The sequence below is a fragment of the Protopterus annectens genome, chromosome 1.part2 (assembly GCF_019279795.1).
Source record: "Protopterus annectens isolate FY-2018-M chromosome 1.part2, PAN1.0, whole genome shotgun sequence".
Classification (NCBI taxonomy): domain Eukaryota; kingdom Metazoa; phylum Chordata; order Ceratodontiformes; family Protopteridae; genus Protopterus; species Protopterus annectens.
In genome coordinates, this window is record NC_056727.1 from 955,086,412 (window position 1) to 955,107,711 (window position 21,300).

Sequence of the window (21,300 nt, forward strand, 5' to 3'; positions counted from 1 at the left end):
GTGAGGCCTGCAGTTCTCTAGATGTTGTTCTGGGTTCTTTTGTGACCTCTTGTATGAGTCATCGCTGCACTCTTGGGGTAATTTTTGTAGGTCCGGCCACTCCTGGGAAGGTTCACCACTCTTCCATGTTTTCTCCTTTTGTGGATAATGGCTTTTACCATGGTTCACTGGAGTCCCAAAGCTTTAGAAATGACTTTGTAACCTTTTCCAGACTGCTAGATGTTGCTTCCTTTGTTTCTCATCTGTTCTGGAATTTCTTTAGATCGTGGCATGATGTCTTCCTTTTTGGGATCTTTTGGCCTACTTCACTTTGTCTGACAGGTTCTATTTAAGTGATCTCTTGATTCAACAGGTCTGGCAGTAATCAGGCCTGCATGTGGCTAGTGAAATTGAACTTGGCTTTCCCAAAAATGTGATTAACCACGGTTACTTCATGATTTAACAAGGGGTGGCAATTACTTTTTCACATAGGACCATGTAAGTTTGGATAGTTTTTTGCCCTTAATAAATAAAAGCATCACTTAAAAACTGCATTTTGTGTTTACGTGGGTTATATTTGTCTAGTATTTAAATTTGTTTGATGATCTGAAACATTGAAGTGAGACAAACATGCCGAGAAATAAGAAATCAGGAAGGGGGCAAACGCTTTTTCATTGCACTATAGATGTGTATGTATATATATATATATATATATATATATATATATATATATATATATATATATATATAAGAGGACCAAGTGTAGAGCCTTGTGGTACACCTGTAATGATTGATAGATAAGGGGAAAGGGTAGCCTTATATTTGACTGTCTTGTAGAATTCTGACATGTAATGATTAAACCAGTGAAGAGCAGGTTGAGAGATACCCATTGTGGACAGTTGTTGTAGGAGTGTTTTAAGATGTTTTAAGAGAGACAGTTGTAGGAGTGTTTTAAGAGAGTCAGTATCAAAAGCTTTTGATAACTGTAGGAATAAGAAAGATATAAGTGTACCTCTATCCCTGGCTTTATTTATGTTATCTGTAAATATTAGGAGGGTAGTTGTCATGCTTTGGGCAGGTTTAAAACCATGCTGAGTATCGGTTAGTCATTGGTCCTTTCAGAGATGCTGGAATAGTGGTTTATGGAGATATTTTTCCAGTATTTTTGAGATGGAGGATAAAATGGCAATGGGTCTGAAGTTAGATATCTCAGTAGAAGTGCCACCTTTGTGGAAAGAGATGATTTGGCGTTTTTTTCCAGATGGTAGGAATATAGGATAGTACTGACCTGTTTATTAGGATGGACACTGGATATGCAGTGCCATTAACAACAATTTTGAGGTAATCTGCAGGAATGTTGTCTGCAGAGGGTGAACATGGTTTAAGTTTGGATAATGATTTTTTGTGAAGGAGGTGACAACTGGTTTAGTGTGAGGGTGGGGGATATTAGTGGATGGGGGTAGGCTTGAGTCAGGAACGGATTCATTGGTGAGCGTAGCTGTGCTGTCAGTGAAGTGCATGTTAAACTTGTCTGTGTCCAAGGGGGCATTACTGAGACAAGGGTTAAGAACATTGTTAGTTCCTAGGTGTAAAATTTGTTTAATGGATGACTAGAATTTTTGGGGGGTTATAGCTATGGATATTTTGTACATCAGCTTAGTATTGTTTCTTGGCATGGTTAACTTGCCTTTTAGTAAGGTTAAAACGTTTTTTAAAGTACTTCTAGGTGTTGTGGAGCTTTAAGTTTCTGTCAGCCTTTCCATGCCCTGTCTCAGACTAATAGGGTTTGTGTCCTTTTCTTCTGCAGACTTTTCCTCAAAGTACTTAATTTGGGTTAAGTTTTATGATGATGAAGGGTACTACATAGTGGTTTGACCGCAATTGTACGTTTCCCAGAAATTTTTTTTTTGTTTGTTTTTCCAATTTTGTCCCAGCTGCCTGCAGATCATCAGCCCCCTCCTTGGTCAGATCAGCCCATTTGTTCTCCATCACCAGGCCAAGGGTTACCCAGGAAGGATCATTATTTTAAACAGCCATCAGGGGTGGGGTTTTTTTATGCCATACAACTCCTTTGTGTGCTGTATTTGTAGGGATGGGAGCATGTAATGAGTTGACAACATGAGGCACCCCATACTTCTGCAAGAGGCATTATCAATAAGCAGCCCTGCCATCCTGTACTTTACCACTGGCCCCTGGTTTTCCTATTCTCCATCAAAGAAATCATACCATCCTGTGCAGTGATGGCATGCTGCTCAGAAGCTTCTGCTTACAGATTTTGGACTCAGATTTCATGTATCCCTAGTGATTTTGGTGCCACATATACTGCTGAAAATGATTTTTACTCGGCTGTCTTCTCTCCATAAAGAACTGAAACAGAAGATTTGTGAAGTTGCATTCTGGATTAATATTCTCTGTGACCTTTATACTCATGAGCTAATAAGTATGCCTGCTACAGTATAATAAAGCACTCTCTGCCATAGCAGGGTTTTATTCTGCAGTACTTGCAGGGTTTCTGCAAGAAACTATCATATTGTCAGTTTTACTAACTGTTAAGTACTCAAGTACCCTTTTCTTACTAGGTCTGTCATTTTGGTTGCCCTAATGTGTTACCTAGGTCTTCATCTTGTTCAGGACAGCCTTTCTGCTTTCCCACAGAACTGTTGAATGTGGATCTTAAAACATCCATTAGAGGAGGATGGAGAGCTTACCATGAAAAATTCTTTGCCCAGAGTATCTGCCTCCATTGGAGGTTTAACAGTTTGTGAACTCTTTGGAGTTGAGATAGTAAGTTTGCATAAGTGCAGGATGTCCATCTACAGTAGTGTCAGCCAGAGTGCCATATGTCTTGTCAGGGGATGAGACACTAAATTGGCTGATGACTTCATGTCCTCCTGTGTATTAATAGCGTGGGAGGACAGTTCTCGGGGTGATATGCTGGAACAGAAAGGTACATTGTATTGTCAGACGAAGGAGGTTCACTTGGTTAATGTGGCTTGTCATTGCTTACTGATTAGTTGGTGACTTATCTTCACTAACAGTGCTACATGTTTGAGTGTCTGAAGTATCAGGGTGGTGGATAGAAACACCAGCAAGAATGTGCTGTAGGCAGTTTTTCTTGTCCTTAATTCTTGCAACTCCACAAAAGCAACCTGCAACTGTGATAAGGGGACTCCTACGTGCTGGATTGCTTGATGGAAGTTGATGTAAACAGAATGAAGGGACTGCATGGGAACTTCAGGTGTCCAAGAACTTGGAGTGGAGTATAATTGGCCATATTGTCCAAGGTCTAGAGGCCTGTCTGTGCATCAAGAACCATTTGTAGTCATCTTGGATGTGTGAATATATGGTGTGTTACTAGCAATACATTTTAGGATATATTTGTACTCCATGAGAAAAGAAATACTTGGTGATAGTGAACTCTTCCAGGCATTTTGTGTGCCTTTTACAGTGAGCTCCTATAGCAAAACCTTACAAAATTACCTTGCAGACTTTTTGCTTCAATTTCCAGACCTATTTGTGTGTCAGAAATGTATCCTGTAAATGCAGAGGCTGTGTTAGTGTGCTAGAAACTTTAGAAGAAAACTTCTGGTGAAAAAAATGGTTCTGCCCTGATTCTGAAGTGAGGAGAGTGGGCAGTGGACAACTTTTCCCTTCATTGGATTGTCTTGTTCTTATTCACATTGCCCCCCTTTCTACACTTTTGTGTGTTCTGCAATAAGTCCAGTCTCATTTTGGTTATATCATGATGGCCAGGAAGAGTTTGGTTCTTATTCCTGAGGTATCTTACAATTTGTGCCCTTTTAAATGCATGCCCCTTCTCCTTGTTTGGAGGTGGTTTCCAGCTTGGAGAATGGCACTTCATGTAGAACCAGTGTCCTGTCTGCTGAAGGAATTGAGATGTTACAGTGATGAATACTTCAGGTGTCTGCTATCCATGTGATTTGCATCATGAAATGAATACATTTCCTAGAGTTGAGGAGCATAGTCTGGGTCACTCTTCATTATCGGTCAAGGAGTACTTGTTCTGCCTTAAGCATCCTTTTGACTTGACTCTGAGCAGCTTTTTATTAAAGTACATTTTTTGGTAGACAGCTCTGTTGACGCAACAGTTTAAAGCTCTGACTACTGTCAGGTTACCAGATTTCGACTTGTGTCTTTGGACAGCTGATAATCCTGGCATGGTGGAGGAGAGGACTAGCTAGGCTGAAGCCTGCTTGCCTCTTTTTTGGGGAGAGATGGGGAACACATGTCCAGTCACATGTCTGCTAAAATCCTTGCTGTACACTGAAGATCACATGTAGTTGATGTTAGCAAGGGAGCTATGACCACCTTTACATAATATGCAGAAGTGTGGATGTCGGTCATAAGGTCCTTTGCACACCAACCCCTTGGACATTGTGGGCATGCATGGGAGCTGGCAGGGTTGAAAAAATATTGATGGCTACCTGTATGACAGTTCCCATAATTGCTTCTCGCATACTGGATTGTAGAGGAACAGTGGATAGTGTAGAACTAGGTAGTTAGCAGATAGTGGGCAGACAAAAATGGTCTTTTGGCCTTGTCAGCCTTTTACGATCTAAGCTTTGGATTAAAATAAGTTGCACATACAATTCCTGGCAAAGTAATTTCTTTTAAAGTCCTCGGTAGTCTAGTGGTTAGGATTTGGCACTTTTACTGCCATGGCTTGGGTTTGATTCCCAGTCAGGGAATTTCAGTGGATTGTTTGGCAGTTAGTACACTGGATTAAGGCTGTGAGCTGCTAATGAGCTAATGTCTGTTGTGTAGGGTTCGAGTCCCTCAGCCCTCATTTACCTACTGTGTGCCCTTGAGCAAGTCAGTTAAACAGATGGCACTTCAGGACAATTGGGCTTGGCTGCTGAATGGTTTCCTAGACTGCATGCCTAGTAACTGTGAACCTAAATAACTAGTATTGCTGTGTGTGCTCATCGTGTCTGCAGATTGTCAGCAAGTGGGTTCCTTAGTAAATACACTTGCTGTGCCCATGTTCTGCATGTATGCACCCTAAGAAATAAAGGTGATCTGTCCAGAAACGTTCATTCTATTATAAATGTTTGTATTTAAAGTAATTTTTTGAATTTTTGCTGTGCCCATGTTCTGCATGTATGCACCCTAAGAAATAAGGTGATCTGTCCAGAAACGTTCATTCTATTATAAATGTTTGTCTTGAAAGTAATTTTTTTAAATTCTTTTGGTTTGATTGGTAAGAAGCAGTAGGAACTATGAAAGTGAGTATTACTCTTAACACACGTAAACGGGATGCTAGGGCCATGGGTTTTGTGCATAGCATTAGCACACCTACTTAGATATTTTTACTGAGCACAAGTAGATATGTGGTTAAGTCCACTTTAAAAGTTCTTCATGAAGATCTGAGCTGCTGTGTTGAATAAGTTTATATCAGCACGTTGTACAGCCAAGTCACTCGTGACATGCATTGTGTGACTTCTGATTTGTTATAGAGCACGTTCTTGGGGGATTATTGTTAATGCTTTTATGATGTAAACAGCACACTGCTGAGAAGAAGCCAAAGTAACCTTTTAGATATGTGGCATTGCTAAGATACACAAGTAGTATGTGGATGAAATTTGTGGTAGTGATGTTACTAGAGTAGACCTCATGTTTGTATTGTTTTGTGGTGATAGGTAGGCTGATGTGAAATAGCTGACAGAGCTGTGTAGTAACATAATTAAACATTGTTAGCCATTTACAGACCATTCTGTAAAATACACTTAAATTATAAAATACTTTAGGCAGGTAACAGTGTTTTGTATCGTTCTGTAAATAACTAGTAAAAGCTTTTGACCTGTCCCCGTCTTTTGTTTGTTCTGTAGGAAAGAGTCTAAACCAGAATGTCCCTCCTACAGTTCCTCTCCTTTCTCAACCAGAAACGAAGAATCCTAGAATTAACCAGCTGTCAGGACGATGGCAGCAGGTGTGGCTATTAGCTCTAGAACGACAACGCAAGCTCAATGATGCCCTTGATCGGCTAGAGGAGGTAAGAAATGCCAAATCCTGTAGTTACATATTCCATAACAGCCTTACTCACTTGTAATTAAAAAAAGATTTTGCTTCATTTTTGGACATGATATTATTTCCTCATATTTTCTGTAGAGGTCATCTACTGTTGCAGATGTACTTGGCTTCCATTGAAATACCACACAACTGTTTTAGAAACTTCATATTTGTAGCATGTGGTATAGTTTTGCAACTCAGAAAAATTTTTCTTATGCTGTGTTGCACTAAGAAGAGTAAGAGGAGTAGTGAATTCTGGTACTGTTATTAATTCAAATCCCACCTGTCTATATGGTTGAAAGTGTAAACCTTTGGCCATCTTAATATGTACATTGTTTTATTTGTTACCAAAGTAGTCCTAGAAAGAGAATAAAAAATTACAGTCCTAAGAAATCCTAGCATGTACGGCCATCTGCATTTGTTCAGTATTTGTGTAGCCAGGCATTGACAGTTGCAGGAAGAAAAATCCTGGAGCTCAGCTGGTGTTTGTATGCTGGTCATAACACTGCTGCTCTCCTATGACTATTCACAACTGTACGGCTGGTTACCTCAAGTCCAGTATGCAGCAGCTACTGTTTAATTTAGTGGTTCAGACTAACTGGAGCATTGACATTGTCACAAACATGCACAGGAACTGCTTATAACCTGGGAAAGCTGTGTAGGAGATTCTTTTGCAGAATATGTCTCGAAATGATCCACACCTGATTTGTAAATCTTTTAGATTTGCTAGGATGTCACTTTTTATGTTGAGTATCATGGCATATGTTTTAAGTCTTTCAGCTTACACACTGCTGGAAAGATGTATAAAATATTTGAATTCTGTTTCAAAATAATTTTAACTTTCATTGAAAAAGAATGCAGTCAATCTTTTGTAGTAGTAAACCATGGCTGAGGAACCACAAGTGGTAGAGAAGTAGAACAGCTGTGTAACTGACATTTTTCTGGTTTATTTAAAAAACAAAAGTCTCTTTCACCAAACAAAATGTTACCCATTACGTTTCTCCCCAAGTGTTGGACACAGCTGTTACATGTTGAAGAACACTTCTCATTATGTAGAGTGTGTTGACTGTTTTTTGACTCCTTAACTGCATTCTTGCATGCTTTTTGACACACCTCCTTTTTGCCATTGTTGTAGTTGAGCTTCTGTCTTTCTGTTGGACCCTGCAGGCATTTTTTTTTCTTTTGTTGCCATAAAACGTGTAATTCTCTGGTTACTTTGGTGACTGTCAACTTAATTTATATTTTGTGTAATCGGTTAAGTACTGTGTTTCAGCTCAAGGAGTTTGCCAACTTTGACTTTGATGTTTGGAGGAAGAAGTACATGCGTTGGATGAACCACAAGAAGTCACGGGTCATGGACTTCTTTAGGCGCATCGATAAAGACCAAGATGGCAAGATCACGCGGCAAGAGTTTATTGATGGAATCCTAGCTTCCAGTGAGTGCTGATTTTTCTAAACATTATGATGTTAAGTTGTCTATCTCACCTTCATTCTTGCTGGATGGGTTCGGAGCCGATCCTCGGCTCTGACTCTGTCAATACTAAAGCTCGAGAGCTAATTCCACCGGCTCGAGGCTCCCCTATATCCCACAATGCTAGGCGGTAACTACTCAGATCTCATTTGCCGCTTAGCTGACGAGGTGCTTTTCTACTGGCTCTGGCAGGTTAGTGGAAAATTATTTCTATTTTCACAAATCTTTAGACCCCTACTAGTTACCTTAGTATAACTTTTAGTTTTAATTCTCTGTTTCATTGGATCGACACCTCTTTTGCCCATAATCCCTTCCTTTATTCCCCTTTAACTTTAGGCCTTAGGCCCCTTCCCCTCCTTCTCATAGTCCTTTAGTGTGACTGGAAATTAGTATTTTTCTTAAAGGCCTGTGTGTGTGTGTGTGTGTGTGTGTGTGTGTGTGTGTGTGTGTGTGTGTGTGTGTGTGTGTGAGTGTTTTCTTACTTAGGCCTTTAGTATGTCTAAGGACTCCAAGGTCTCAGGCTTCAAGAAGTGTGACTCGTGCTGTCAGAAAATGTCTCTGACAGACGGTCACACTTCTTGTGTGTATTGCCTGGGACCTTTGCACCTGCAGGACTCATGTGCTGTGTGCCATGGTTTCAGCCCTAGAGTCCTGCAGGAACGCAAAAATAAATTGATTTTGCATGGCTTGTTAAAGCCTGAAGGCCCCCCCCGACCCAGTCTGTGTCGGGGAAGCCTTCTAAGACTTCCAGACAGTCGGCTCCGGCTTCAGAGCCGTCCTCTGGAAGCATCAAAACTCCTTCGACATCCGCTCCGGCTGGAGCCGATGTTTCCAAGCCTCATACTGTTACCTCGGCTCCAGCCGGAGCCGAGGCTGATAAGACTCAGTTGGCTCCGATACTCTTATCGGAGCAACCTTCAAGGAAGAGGTCTAGGTCCCCCTCCATCGGCTCCGTTCACTCGGCAGCAGGATCCCCTCTTCTTTCGGAACGGAGCCATAGATCGCATTCTTCACGGTCTTCCAGGCTATCTGACCACGATTTGCAAAGGGTAGTGAGTAGACTTCTCAAGTCCGAGGCACTGGTCCAAATGCAGCATAGCCCGACTCAACAGTCAGCGGCTATTTCTGTCCCTCAGTGTGTTCCTCCTCCGACTCCTTTGAGCTCGGAGACGGGGCTCATCGGAGCCATGACTGTCGGCGCATCGGAACCGATACCTTCCCTTTCGGCTCCATCGTCTGCTCTGATCTCCTCTTTGGAGGGATCTCAGCGCCGAGCTTCCCTCATTGGCTCCGACGGGGCGAGTGGCATCGGACCCTTGTCCGACCCCGCTCTCCCTCTCGGGGCTTCGGTGCTGTTGAGTTTGGCTCCGACATCGGCCTCAGAGCTGTCCCTGTCGGTGCTGGGGGGGGTCCTTGTCTCTTCGGAGCAGGGACCTCCGGCCTTGCCCGATAGGGGTACCTTCGAGGTCATGCGGAGCGTGCTAGAACCAGTGTCTGCCCCACAGTCGGCTCCGTCAGCCCCTCCATCTTCAGTGCCTGCAATGATTTCTACCCACCCCCTTGCATCAGACCGCAGAGAGCCAACTCCTCAAGTTTCCCCATTGGGAATTTCCTCCTCTTCCGAGGCCTCTCCTGACCCGGTTGGAGAACCCCCTAGGAAGAGGCAGTGCAAGAGGAAGCACATTGACTCCCTTGAGTTTATCACCTGTGACGCTGACTTAGAGGAATCTGAAGGTTCCCCTCGATCCCCCTCTGAAGATGTCTCCTTTGCTGACATCCTTGAGATCCTGAAACAGAGGGGGAACTGGCCAGCCCTTAACCCTTCAGAGGATGAGTCAGTGTACCTTGAGGCGTTCGGCTCTCACCCTTCTTCCTCCTGGGTGTCCCCTCCCTTTGACCCCCTTATGGAAGTGGTGGCAAGGAAGGCCTGGACGGCCCCTGATTCAGTGGAACCCACCCCGAGGAGGCCGTCAAAGTTTATTACTGCCCCTAAAGATAAAGACTTTTTATCTAAAGGTGTCTCCATCGATGCCATGGTGGTGGCCGCGGCCACTAAGAAGGAGTTAGCCGATCCTTCGGTACCTGTCCATTCTCCTAATAAGGAATCTAGGACCATGGACAGGTACGGTAAGTGGATGTTCTCATCAACGACCTTTTCAATGCGGTCGCTGAACTACTTATGTCACTTCACTTGTCTCCAGAGAGATTTACTCAAGGATATGAGTGAAGCGATAAAGGATCCAACAGCTGAGGGGTTCCAAGACAGAATGAACTCCCAGTTGGCAACCCTGAACTCCATCGTTAACTCCTCCATGCGGCTCATCTCATATGCTGCGGATGGGGTGAGTAGAGCCGCAGGCACAGGCATTGCCTTACGATGTCACGCCTGGATGCGGCTGTGCAACTTTGCGGACCCTTTCAAGGCGTCCTTCACCAGTTCCCCCTTTGCTGGATCATCCTTGTTTGGTCCTCAGGTGAAGGATACATTGACTAGGTGCAAGGTGGAATGTAAGACTCTCTCTGCCGTGGGAGTCCGTTTTTCTACCCCTTCTAGGCCTTATCCCAAAGGTCAGAGGGGAGGGAAAATGTGGTTCCGCGAACAAACCCAGGGAGTCTCATCTGACGCACAAGGTCGATTCCCCTCTAGAGGCAGAGGGGGGAATAACAATAGACGCCGCCCTAGAGGCAGAGGAGGTCCGCAAAACCAGGGTAGCAGAGAAACTTTCTCTGAGAAACCCTTTCAGCATCCCTGAGGAGCTGCCCGGCTGTCCACCTTCGGAGGCAGTCGGGGGAAGATTATCCCTGTACCCAAAAGCCTGGCTTTCCCTTACACAAGACAAATGGGTACAGTCGATCATATCCGAGGGTTACAAAATTCCCCTTATTCACATTCCATCCCAACCCAAAGGATCCCTTCCAGACGTTCCACCCAGTCTAAGGGAACAAGCAGCACTAGAGATTTCAAAGCTGCTATCAAAATGAGCTATCCAATCAGAACCAGCAGATCAACAAGGATCCGGAATCTACTCCAAATTATTTTTGGTACCAAAAAAAACAGGGGACTGGAGACCCATACTGGATCTCAGCAACTTAAACAAGTATGTCAGAAAAACAAAATTCCGGATGGTCACGCTACAGTCCATTCTACCCTTCTTGGGTCAGGACAATTGGATGTGCTCTATAGATCTTCAGGACGCGTACTACCATATCAAGATGAACAGACGCTCCAGGAGATTTCTCTGCTTCAAGCTGGGAGCCAGTCACTACCAGTTCAGAGCCCTGCCCTTTGGTCTCACTACAGCCCCCCGAGTGTTTACCAAATGCATGGCAGTGGTCGCGGTCACTTGAGACGTCAAGGATTCCAGGTGTTTCCATATTTAGACTGGCTCCTTACTGCCACCACCAGACATCAACTACTTCTATCCAGAGACTTCACTATCCAAACTTGCCAAGCTCTTCGCATTTCAATAAATTTCGAAAAATCTGCCTTGTCAATCTATTACCTTTATAGGCGCCACATTAAACACACACAGTCTTTCAGCCAGACTTGCAGAGCAAAGAGTGTCAAACATCCGCAAGCAAGTTTACCTTCTCTTACAATGCAACAAAGTCAAAGCCAGACTAGTTTTGAAGGTATTAGGACTCATGGCAGCAGCTATCCCCCTTCTCCCCTTAGCTCGTTTCCACATGAGGATCCTCCAATGGATGCTGTTTACTCAATGGTCCTTCCAACAGCTCCCGATGTCCCACATTGTATTGATAACTCAATCATGCAAGAATCAACTGTCTTGGTGGATCACATCACCTCAGGTTCTCCAAGGAAGACCCTTCACTCATCCCCCCCCCAGTCACCACGTTGACAACAGACGCCTCCCTGATCGGGGGGGGGGGGGTATTATCAGGGCAGGACAGTCCAGGGCACGTGGCAACCTTTCGAGTGCCACTTGCACATAAATGTCTTAGAGATGAGAGCAGTGCTTTTAGCGTTGCAAGCCCTTCACGACTCTCTTCCCACAGGGACTATTGCAATTCAGACGGACAACATGTCCGTAGTGTGGTACATCAACAAACAAGGCGGAACCAGATCATACCCCTTATGTCGAGAGGCACTCAGACTTTGGCAATGGGCGATCTCTTCTCAGCGTTTTCTGGTAGCAACGCACATTCCCGGGAAGTCCAACGTGATTGCAGACAAGTTGAGCAGGGCAATTCTCATGCCCCACGAGTGGTCTCTGAAGAAATCAGTACTGGAAGAAGTATTCCAAAGATGGGGCCAGCCTTGCTGCGATCTTTTTGCTACTCCCCAAAACAGCAAGTGTCACGACTTCTTCACTCTCTTCCCGTTACCAGGCCATCCCACCAGAGACGCTGTAGTCCACGATTGGCCCCGGGGACTTCTGTATGCTTTTCCCCCTTTTCCACTGATAACTCAACTAATTGAGAAAGCCATCACCTTGAGAGTGACAATGATCCTCATTGCCCCTTACTGGCCTCAACAGATATGGTTTCCGTTCCTTCATCGTTACCTTTTGGAGCAGCCTTGGCATCTGGACCCAGTGCCAGATCTGTTGACCCACCAATCGGGCCAGCTGCACCAATCTCTTCATTCTCTCAACCTCACAGCGTGGTTTCTCCGATTCCGACCTTAGCCAGGCTTCCCTTAATATCTCGCTCGGTCTGAGATATCTTGATAGCCTCTCATAAATCTTCTACCCGGATGATTTATAATAGCAAATGGAAACGCTTCTCCTTTTGGGCAACATCAAAAAATATAGATCCCTTCACTGCACCTATTCAGTCTATTCTTGACTTTCTAGCAGAACTCTTTCATTTAGGCTCTTCTTCATCTACCATTAGAGTTCAACTGGCTGCTATATCTAATTATCATGTAGGTGTCTCGGAGTCTAGCATCATGGCTCACAAGCTCTGCAAAGCCTTTTTAAGGGGCGTTTTTCTTCTCAAACCTCCATTCAAAGATCCCCCGCCTTAATGGGACTTGAACTTGGTTCTGGCATCCTTAATCCTTCCCCCTTTCGAACCAGCGGCTTCATGTTCTCTGAAGTTGCTTTCATGGAAGACACTTTTTCTGGTAGCCATAACTTCAGCGAGAAGGGTATCTGAACTCCATGCTCTGTGCAGTCGTCCTCCTTACTTAGTGTTTCACAAAGATAGGGTATCCCTCCGTACTAATCCATCCTTTTTACCTAAGGTTTCCTCTCAAACAAACCTAAACCAAATGATTGATCTCCCCATCTTTTTCCCTAACTATTCCAACAGGTCGGAACAAAAGCTACATTTTCTGGATGTTCACCGCCAACTTAGATATTATTTAGACAGGACTAAAGAATTCAGGAAATCTGATCAGCTTTTTCTATCGTATGCGGAAGGGGAATTGGGCCTTCCAGTTACTAAAGTATCCCTTTCAAGATGGCTCACCTCTACAATTACCTTCATCTATGAGGTCAGACATCAAAAACTACCTTCAAGACCTAGAGCTCATTCAACTAGGGCATTAGCTACATCCGTAGCTTTTCAGGATAGGCTGCCAATAGATTCCATTTGTGCAGCAGCCACTTGGGCTTCTCCTCATACCTTCATTTCACATTACAAATTGGACATGGTCTCCAGAAACCATGCCAACTTTGGTTCCACTGTTCTCAAGAGTCTGTTCCTATAGGCCACCTGGGATAAGGTGCTAGGGATGCGGTCCCATCCAGCAAGAATGAAGGCGAGATAGACAACTTAACATTAAGAAGTTATGTACCTACCATAACGTTCCATGTTAGTTGTCTTCTCGCCTTCTTTCTTGCGTCCCACCCTCCTTCCCCCAAGCCTGGACAAGACCGATAGGAATTCATTTTGTGATCGTCCTCTGGAAGTTGTCATTCCCACACGTTCTACCACCTCTATTTCCCCTTTTGTTAGGTCTGGGATTCCTTACACTCAGGTTTATATAGAGGTGGGTTACCTTTCTCCATACTATGGAGGCTAGAATTACTTGGTCTAGCTATCAAATGGGATCTGAGTAGTTACTGCCTAGCATTGTGGAATATAGGGGAGCCTCGAGCCGGTGGAATTAGCTCTCGAGCTTTAATATTGGCCGAGTCGGAGCCGAGGATCGGCTCCGAACCCATCCAGCAAGAAAGAAGGCGAGAAGAAGACAACTAACATGGAACGTTATGGTAGGTACATAACTTCTTATTCTGTCTGTTATGCTGTGGTTTAGTTTGTAAGAAGTTTCTACTTTTAAAATTGCTCAGAATACTTAATGATAACCATTTTGGCTATATTAATCATTCCTCATATGATGAGATGGGCTGCTGTGATCTGAGATTTTGCACTGGCCTTAAAAATGTTGAGTTGCGATTGCTTAGTCTTTGTTTGGAATACATGTACTAATGCAGCTTTGATGGTCTTGTGTCCTGAGTTCCAAAAATTCATTGTTTTAAATTGTACCTGAAACTGCTATATGTTTGGTTATGGGGAATTTGATAATTTACTTTGTCATTTTGCTGCACTTCTGACTATGAGAAACAGCTTTTCTTAATTTGTTAATTCTTAAAATTCTTAACTTTAGAGTGCTATTTCTGAAAAGTAGCACAAGACCCACCAACTGGAGTGAAATGTTCAGTAAGTTCATGCTGCTGTTAGGAAGTTGTTTCCTGAACATTCATAGTATGTAAACGATATCAGTGTTCGGTTCAGTACTGTTAATATCCACTTTTAGGAGGTGCATTATATCCTTACTGCTTTATTTAGATGATTATTCATTTACCAAATATAACACCCTCTTTGGAGGGAAATTTTGTAAGTTGTCAGACCACCCTCTTTGCTTTGCCATCCCTCAGTGCTGATCAAGCCCAGTAATATGACTGCTGTTGGTACATGGTACATTTGAAATTATGTATTGGATTGGTGCAGTTTTCTTTGCTGTGGATATCCATCTTTGTTAAGGAAATTAATTATCTGCTTGTATATTTTTCAGTAATTATGTTTTCACCTTTCAAAACTTATAACAAGTATCTTTGTTGTAGGCAATTTCCTGCAAATGATTTTCACTTTTATCAGTTAATTAAATTATCTATGGTATGATCTCAGTTATTTTCACTAGACGTAATATATAAATCTGAAGTAGGAGATTCATTTGTCAGCAACCTGTGGGTATGGATCCGATATCGGATCCGAACCGGCATGGTTTATCCAGCTATGGATCCGAGCTCCTAGCTCCTCCCCTCACCCATAATGCCCTGCTCTCCCTACATGACCTCAGATCTAGTTTGCCACGTTCATGGTGACAGCTTGATCTTTGAGCTCCTTCAGCTAAGTGATATTTTAGTATTTTACTAAGGATATTTTTGTTAAATAAATAGTTTTTTGTGTGAAAGTTTTAGGTTTCTCACCCCTTTAAACTAATTTTTGGTTAAATTACTTATTTATTTGTAATTCCCTCCCCTCGCTGGTAGCGTAGTTTGTGTGCGCGTGGTTTCTTTGGGGCCTTTAGTGTGTCTGGGTTGTTAACTTGTTAGTTTTCTTTTTGTTTAAAAAAAAAAAAAAAAAAAAATGTCTGAGGCCCCAAAGGCGATACTTTTGAAATGCTCCGAGTGTGGCCATAAGCTGTCCCCTGCGGATGGCCACACTCGGTGCGTTCGATGCCTTGGGGTTGAACACCTCACTTCTGGATGTTCAATCTGTGCAGGGTTCAACCCCAGGGCATTGAAGGAGCGGAGGTCGAAGCTGGTCTTGGCGGGACTATTACCCCCGGACTCAGCTTCGGCCTCCGCCCCGTTGGTAGCTACCGCTCCTGCGGTACCTGCCCTACCTGCTCCCGCTCCTCCTCCCGTGATTCAAACTCCCTCTACGGGTTCGGAGGAGAGGGAAGCTAGGAAGAAGGACCGGAGCGAGGAGCACCACAAGCGGCGGACCAAGACCTCCATCTCGGCCCCACCGGCTAAGCGGGCTTCTCCTCCGGCCTCTCTAGCTACTGGTTCTCCTCCTCCTCGGCTCCGGTCCCCAACCTTTTCACCGGGACCTGAGGAGGAGGAGACCCGACCTCCTTCGAGGCTATCGAGGCGGTACTCAAGGCCTGCCTCGGTAGCCTCTTCGAGGTCGACCTATAGTCTCTCCGACGCCGATCTGGACTGGATGATGCGAAGGTTCATCCAGGCCCAGATGCAGATGGGAGTGCTCCTGCCCCCCCCCCCCCCGGGGGGGAGCTCGATCCCCTTTTTCAAGCCCATAGCTCCTTCTCTGACCCCCTACCCGGGTTCAGAGCGCTCTGAGCCGGGCAGCTTTGGAGCCGGGGGGTGGGTCGGCTCCGATAGTACTGGCTACTTCGGATCCGACCCTGCCCTCGAGTGTGTCGGATCCGACCTCTCGGAGCCTTGGCCCGAGTTTTGGATCCGAGGGACTCAGTGTGCCTTCGACGCCGTCCGTGTCGGAGCGCATTGGTCCCTCGGATCCGAGGGGCTCGGCATCGGCTCCGATCCACTCCTCAGATCCGAGGGGGAGCCGACTGTCGGATCCTTTGGTCGAGGCCGGCTCCCCTTCGGCTTTTGATGTAGTGGAGAGGGCTCTGTTGAGGGCTTCCGGACTGTCGGCACTTGCTTCGGCTCCGTCCCGCACTCCATCTGCTCTGGGTCAGGCTTCCATCACCCGGCCACTGGGACAGCCCGTTTCAATGCCCCAAGCAGTTCCTGTGGAACTAGACACTGCTTGCGAGGGCTCCTCGGACAGCCCCCCCGAGGAGGCACCTCGCAAGCACACGTGTAAAAGGAGGCACATACCCCTGAGTCTTTAAGCGAAGACACGGACTTGGAGGAAGGGGAAGGCTCCCCAAGATCACCCCCCGAGGATGTCTCCTTTGGAGATATCATGGAAATGCTTCGTATAAGAGGTGGGTGGTCTGCCCCAAAGTCTTCCTCTGACGAGTCCGTGTTCTTGGAGGCATTCGAAGCGGGCCCGTCTACCTCTTGGGTGTCCCCTCCTGCCGACCCCCTGGTGGACCTTATTACCACCAGGGCGTGGAAGGAACTGGACACCGTGGAGCCAATCCCCAAAAGGCCAGACAGGATTCTCAGCCCCCCTGCTGACCGTGCCCACTGGAGTAAGGGACCTCTGGTAGATGCCATGTTGACGGCAGCAGCCACCAAAAGGGAACTCGCCCAGGAGAGTCCCTCAGTCCATCCTCCAAGCAAGGAGTCTCGGATGATGGACCGCTTGGGGAAGCGAATGTTTAGTTCAGCGACCTTCTCAGTGAGGGCGCTCAACTATCTGGCACATGTTATTAGGATGCAGCGCGATCTTATCAAAGAATACGCTGCATCCCCCCCAGAGTCCATGTCAGAGGAGGACAAACTTTTGCACTCCACCCGTATGGCCACTCTTCGGTCCGTGACAAATACCTCTATGCGGTTGCTTTCCCATGCTACTGAGGGAGCTGCTAGAGCTGCAGGAGTAGGCCTAGTCACGAGACGCCAGGCCTGGCTCCGCCATTGTGATTTCACAGAGCCCTTCAAGGCGTCTTTCGCGAACGCCCCCTTTGATGGTTCTGCCCTTTTTGGCAAGACGGTTCACGACACCTTGGTCCAGAGCGAGAAGGATGGGAAGACGCTGTCTGCCGTCGGAGTCTGCTTCTCTGTGCCCCAGAGGTCCTACTCTAGGAACCAAAAGGGCCAGAAGAAGATGTGGTTCCGGAAGTCGCAGCAATCCCAACCCGCTCCGGACAACCAGTCCTTCCGTGGCAGAGGAGGACAGGGCGGACGCCGCCCCAGGGGCAGAGGGGCTCCCAGGAATTTCGGGTCCAGAGAACCTTTCTCTGAGCGACCCGCGCAGCAACCCTGAGGGGTTGCCCGACTGCTCCACTCTGGAGGCAGTCGGGGGACGTTTTTCGGAGCACCTAGCGGCATGGGAGTCGATAACATTAGACCGCTGGGTCCTCCGTATTATATCCAGAGGATACAAAATCCCTTTTCTTCACGTCCCAAAACCAAAATCCCTCCCCGACATTCCACCCGATCAGAGGGAGGCCGCTTCAGCAGAAATTGGCTATCTGCTGAGGAAAAGAGCCATCCAGCCCGTCCTCCCAGACCAAATCGGATCAGGGTTCTACTCCAGGATCTTTTTAGTGCCAAAAAAGACGGGGGACCTAAGACCCATTTTAGATCTGTCCCTATTAAACCTGGCAGTTCCCAAGGAGAAGTTCCGGATGGTCACTTTACAATCTATCCTCCCCCTTCTGGGAGAGAATCACTGGATGTGCTCTATAGACCTCAAGGATGCGTACTACCACATACTAATGGACAGACGGTCCAGGAGGTTTCTTCGCTTCCTGCTGGGAGCCAGTCACTACCAGTTCAGGGTCCTTCCCTTTGGTCTCACCACAGCCCCCAGGGTGTTCACCAAAGTATTAGCAGTGGTTGCGGCCCACCTGAGGCTTCAGGGGGTACAGGTCTTTCCGTACCTGGACGACTGGCTTCTCACCGCCCCAACAAGGCATCTACTATCCTTGGCAAGAGACTCCTTTCTTCAGCTAGCTCCCTGGCTAGGCATCACGATAAACATAGGAAAGTCCAACCTGGCCCCTACTCAGTTGATAGAATTCATAGGTGCCAGGTTAGACACGAGGAAGTTAAGAGCCTTCCTCACAACCGACAGAATTCGGAATCTACGACTCCAGGTGCGGGCCATCCTCCACTCCAGCTCAGTTCCGGCGGAATTGGTCCTGAGGGCACTAGGGTCTATGGCGGCAGCGATTTCTCTTCTCCCACTCGCCCGATTGAAAATGCGGGTACTTCAGTGGACGCTTCAAGTACAATGGTCTTATCTTTCTCTCCCACTGCATCACCCCATTGCAATCAGCAAGGCTTGCAAGCGGTCTCTCTTGTGGTGGCTCCATTCCGAGGATCTCCAAAGAGGCCGCCCCTTTTGTGCATCTCCCCCTCTTGCCACAGTGACCACGGACGCATCTCGCCTCGGGGGGGGGGGGGGCATTTTGCGGGACGGACGGTCCAAGGCACGTGGAACGACTCAGAGACCTCCCTGCATATCAGTGTTCTGGAGATGAGGGCCGTGTTCTTGGCGTTGCAAGCACTTCAAGCCTTTCTTCCCCTGGGAACAATTGCGATTCAGTCAGACAACATGTCGGTGGTCTGGTACATCAACAAACAGGGGGGAACCAGGTCTTACCCTTTATGTCGGGAAGCCATGAGAGTGTGGGAATGGGCGATCTCCACCAACCGCTTTCTCATCGCAACGCATATTCCGGGTCGGTCCAACATCCTTGCGGACAAGCTCAGTCGCACCATTCTCTCCCCGTACGAGTGGTCTCTCAATGCTCAAGTAGCGAAACGTATCTTCGCATGGTGGGGAACTCCTTGTTGCGATCTCTTTGCTTCTCCCTTAAACACCAAGTGCGACAGTTTTTTCGCTCTAATCCCTCCTCCAGGGAATTCCCCGAGAGATGCTCTAGTGCATGCTTGGCCTCCCGGTCTTCTTTATGCATACCCCCCTCTGCCTCTGATGCTCCAGGTTCTTCAGAAAGCCTCTTGGTTGGGGTGCAGAATGATCCTCATAGCCCCATTCTGGCCTCGGCAGATCTGGTTCCCTTACCTAAGGTCTCACTCAGTGAATCCACCTTGGATTCTAGATCCCATTCCGGATCTGATAGCACACCCATCGAACCTACCATCTCCGAACCTGGACAACCTGAAGCTGACTGCTTGGCTGCTCCAGTTCCACTCCTAATCAGGACTCCCGGTATTTCGTCTCCTGTTAAGGCCATTCTGGTAGCGGCGCATAAACCCTCTACCGGAAAAACTTACCGCAGTAAATGGAAGCGATTCTCTATTTGGGTGGAGCGGCAAGGTCTAGATCCCTTCACGGTTCCTCTTCCCTTGGTTCTAGACTTCCTTACCACTCTTTTTAATGATGGCGCCAGTAGTTCCACGGTCAAAGTTCAGCTAGCAGCCATTTCTCATTATCATGTTGGTCATGACTCTGGGTCTCTTATGTCTGCCAAGTTATGTAAAATCTTCCTAAAAGGCACCTTTCTGCTTAGACCCCCTGTCAAGCAGGCGGTTCCACCATGGGATCTTTCCTTGGTTCTTCAGGCCTTGACCGCCCCCCCCCCCTTCGAGCCTGCGGCCACTGTAGATCTAAAATTCCTATCTCTTAACTGCATTTTTAGTAGCCATTACTTCAGCCAAAAGAGTTTCGGAACTTCAAGCCCTGTCCATGAATCCGCCTTACTTGATCTTCCATCCGGACCGTGTGTACCTCAGGATCAATCCCTCTTTTCTTCCTAAGGTAACTTCGGAAGCAAACATTAATCAGTCCATCAACCTCCCCGTTTTCTTTCCTAAATATCAGAACAAAGGCGAGTACAAGCTGCATTCATTGGATGTTCACAGGCAGCTTCGTTTTTATCTTAACAGGACAGCTGGTCACAGGCAATCCGACCAATTGTTCATTTCCTTTGCCAAATTCAATCTGGGTAAACCAATTTCCAAAGTCTCCTTGTCACGCTGGATTTCCCAGTGTATTCTATTAGCTTACCAAGCTTCCGGGAGGTCCGCACCGGACAGAGTCCATGCTCATTCAACCCGGTCTGTTTCTACCTCAAGGCTAGGATTCCTCTGGATGACATTTGTTCAGCAGCCACTTGGGCTTCATCTCATACCTTTATTTCTCATTACAAGCTGGATATCGCGTCTAGAGGTAGAGCATCTTTTGGCTCCGCGGTGCTCCGGAATATCTTTCCATGACGGCCGCCCAAGATTCAGGTAGCTGGGGACTCTGTCCCACAGGTTGCTGACAAATGAATCTCCTACTTCAGATTTAGAAGTTATGTACTTACCATAACGTTCCATCTGAGTAGGTGAATTCATTTGTCTGCAACCATCCCGCCCTCCTATCCCCCTGGCCTTGTCAGTTTCCTGCATAGAATGTGTTACCCTTTGATTAGGGTATTTGTTACAGGGCAAACTCGATCTGAGGTCATGTAGGGAGAGCAGGGCATTATGGGTGAGGGGAGGAGCTAGGAGCTCAGATCCATAGCTGGATAAACCATGCCGGTTCGGATCCGATATCGGATCCATACCCACAGGTTGCAGACAAATGAATTCACCTACTCAGATGGAACGTTATGGTAAGTACATAACTTCTAATTATCGACCATGGGATGAGTAAGGCCAATCTAACACCAAGAAGGGTGGGCTAATTCAAGCACCAAAAGAGAAATAGTCTGGACTTAAAATGGCCTGCAGGGGGAGCCAGCCTAGTGAAACATATAAACCTAAGAAACTTTCAGGGCTTCTCCTGTCTGGAAGTGAATGACCCCCCCCCCCCACCCCCCATGTCACTGAATTGGATTAAGTGCATAAACGAAGTAAGGATATGTGATGTGTGCTGACAGGTTCATCAGTATGTATTTTTGAGTGTGCTATTTAACATGGAGTCAGAGTACACGAGTACTGAATGGCTGCCTATTGAAATGTAACCAGTCTGACACGAATCTGAAACATCACTCTTCTTTAAACTTTTTTGCAGGGGGCAAGCCCCACCCCATCCCACCCACACTTATATAGTCTAACTCCAAGATTACCATACCTCAGAGAAAAGTGAATAGTCAAAAAAACTGACATCTCAGACTTAGTACATGTAAAACTGTTTTTTCGCCATGTTTCATGACTCACTGTAGTAGGTCCAGTCATTTCAAATGGCTGCTGTACTGACTACATTAGACTCTATGCTCTAGTAACTTAAGCACATAGAAATTTTTTTTTTGAAAGTATCTGACCCGCACAATATAAGACTGAGTTACA

The 21,300-nt window shown here is 46.3% G+C and overlaps 1 protein-coding gene and 1 non-coding gene across 2 annotated transcripts in view; both read left to right on the top strand.

The window, feature by feature from the left end:
* LOC122792184 (microtubule-actin cross-linking factor 1-like) overlaps positions 1-21,300 on the top strand; it is a gene marked incomplete in the record, with an annotated part of 3,579,694 nt that overhangs the window by 3,312,352 nt on the left and 246,042 nt on the right. The window contains 2 exon segments of the mRNA XM_044059907.1: positions 5,829-5,992; positions 7,283-7,445. Of these exon segments, the coding sequence (XP_043915842.1) occupies positions 5,829-5,992; positions 7,283-7,445 (327 nt within the window).
* Positions 4,617-4,688, top strand: TRNAK-UUU. The gene has a single exon. It is a non-coding gene; the product is annotated as a tRNA-Lys (tRNA).